At 40.0% G+C, this 1,933-nt stretch overlaps 1 protein-coding gene across 1 annotated transcript in view; it reads right to left on the bottom strand.

Annotated features, from left to right (window-relative positions):
• Positions 1 to 1,933, bottom strand: part of npr2 (natriuretic peptide receptor 2) — a 58,196-nt gene that overhangs the window by 7,437 nt on the left and 48,826 nt on the right. Inside the window, exon 16 of the mRNA XM_020615123.1 lies at positions 329 to 475. Within this exon, the coding sequence (XP_020470779.1) occupies positions 329 to 475 (147 nt within the window). The remainder of the gene's footprint in view (positions 1 to 328; positions 476 to 1,933) is intronic.

The following is a 1,933-nucleotide window of genomic DNA, read 5'->3' as shown; positions in this document are numbered from 1 at the left end:
AGAGAAGGAGCTGCTATTGTGGTGTTATCCAAACACCTAAGCTCACTATCACGTCTGTTCTTCTGTCTGGTTTTAATGAGCGGTTTGCCTGGCAGCTCTCTCAAAGCCCTTTCATATACAGTCAGATCACACCACGCAGAAGTGTGTGTAGGTTAATAAAATGTGGTGCTGGGAGGGAATTTGAGTCTTTAATTAATACACACATTTAACACAACTGACAAAGTGTCACTGAGCCCCACCGGTAACACTCACCCTATGTGCTGGTTTCATGCTGAAGCTTTTAGCTGGAAGGTCAAAAGTGTGAATGCAATTTTCTTTTTATTCTTACTGTGGTAAAATTTGATAGAGGAGGTTTTCGGCTTTTCTTTTCTCCTCCAAGTAGGCTTGTGTTCGCTCCTCCACCAAATTCTCCAGGTTGTTGGCATACTGCTCCATCCTGGACAGCAGATTGTTAAGAATACTGGTACTGCCTTCCCTGTAGAAAACACACACAGAGGCCATATCCATTGGCTGGTCAGTAGAGAACTAGGGGCTTTTTGAAATACTAGTAAAACACTGCATGTTTTAGACAAGTGTTATATAGTTTCGGCCAGATTCTAACACAAAAAAGGCTTTATGCAACATTTTACACATAACATTCCACAAGACATAAACAGAATTTTAAAATTGGGGGAATCCACTTTTAAGCTATTGATTATCCATGTTCCTGTTCTTATCAAATTGTAATTGCTTTGTGAAACTGGTTTGCCATTGTCAAGGTCAGGGGCAAACTGCTCATAGTTTTACCACTTGAATACCTTAAAAAGTAGCAAAGCATGCAGGTAAAATCCCAGAAAACATATTACTGTTCCACTGTGAAATTTATTTCTGTTTAAGCCTTGTTTGGATTCAGTATCTCTTGTATGTGAACACACAGCAGCTGCTGTTACCAGCAGAGTGGAAAAACAGACAGCCCCAACATACTACAAAAGATCTCTATTTTCATCCCTACTGTACAGCTTATATTTTATAATTACATAATACATGCATTGCATAATGTGTGTGTCTCAGGAGATTTCTACATTCCTATGCTGACGCACACACACATACACAGACATGCACGTACTGTACATGTATTTACTCTAACGGAGCAAGCAGGTGAGTCATCCACACCACCATGGTGACTAAAAGCATCAATGCCTGGCATCCTGCCACGTTTCTTCTGGGTCACAGATCCTACACACACCCACGTTGTTTAACTTTAAAGAACAAAACATCAGAAGGAGACGTGAAAGACGGTGATGAGTATCAGTGCACGGAAAGCAATCACACAGGCCACACACTGTTTACAGCGCCGCACGTCATAGACGTCCATATTCCCTCACCATTCATCCATACTGAGTGTAAACTGCCTCGTTGCTGAGCCTATTCAAAAGAGACAACACAACAAATTACAATAATTTCAGAAAGAAATTCAATCCTGCATCTTATTTTAAAATCTTAACCATTTTCACTGAAAGGTTTGGCCAAGGACAAAGGAAGAACTGATTAATATTTGGTGCTGATATTGACACCATCTGTCCGTTTAACAATAAAGCGCTTTTAGCTTTAACTTTCCAGTCATACAGGTGCTTTCTGTGTGTTCAGTGTAAAAATAACAGCAGCTGTGCTGCAGAATTCAGTAGCAGTGGCAAGCAGAAGGAACAGTTGCTGCTCTTGTGAACAAGCACAATTATTTGCCAGCAGTTGATGATAAAAAAAAAATAAAAATCGCAGTGTAACCATGGCAACTACAAAAACCACACAGAGGAAAACGATCCAGAAACTAATTTAACTGGTCTGAATACCCTGTACAATTTCACCAGCATTGAACAACCAGCCTCAAAGCTTAATTGATTTTCTGGGTCAATAAACAATGGTTAGAAGTTTAACTAGCTAAGCTTGCTAAAGCTAG

This window comes from Monopterus albus, unplaced genomic scaffold (assembly GCF_001952655.1).
Source record: "Monopterus albus unplaced genomic scaffold, M_albus_1.0 scaffold158.1, whole genome shotgun sequence".
Taxonomy (NCBI): domain Eukaryota; kingdom Metazoa; phylum Chordata; class Actinopteri; order Synbranchiformes; family Synbranchidae; genus Monopterus; species Monopterus albus.
The sequence above is the reverse complement of the archived record's forward strand: the minus strand, read 5'-3'. Positions and strand labels throughout refer to the sequence as shown.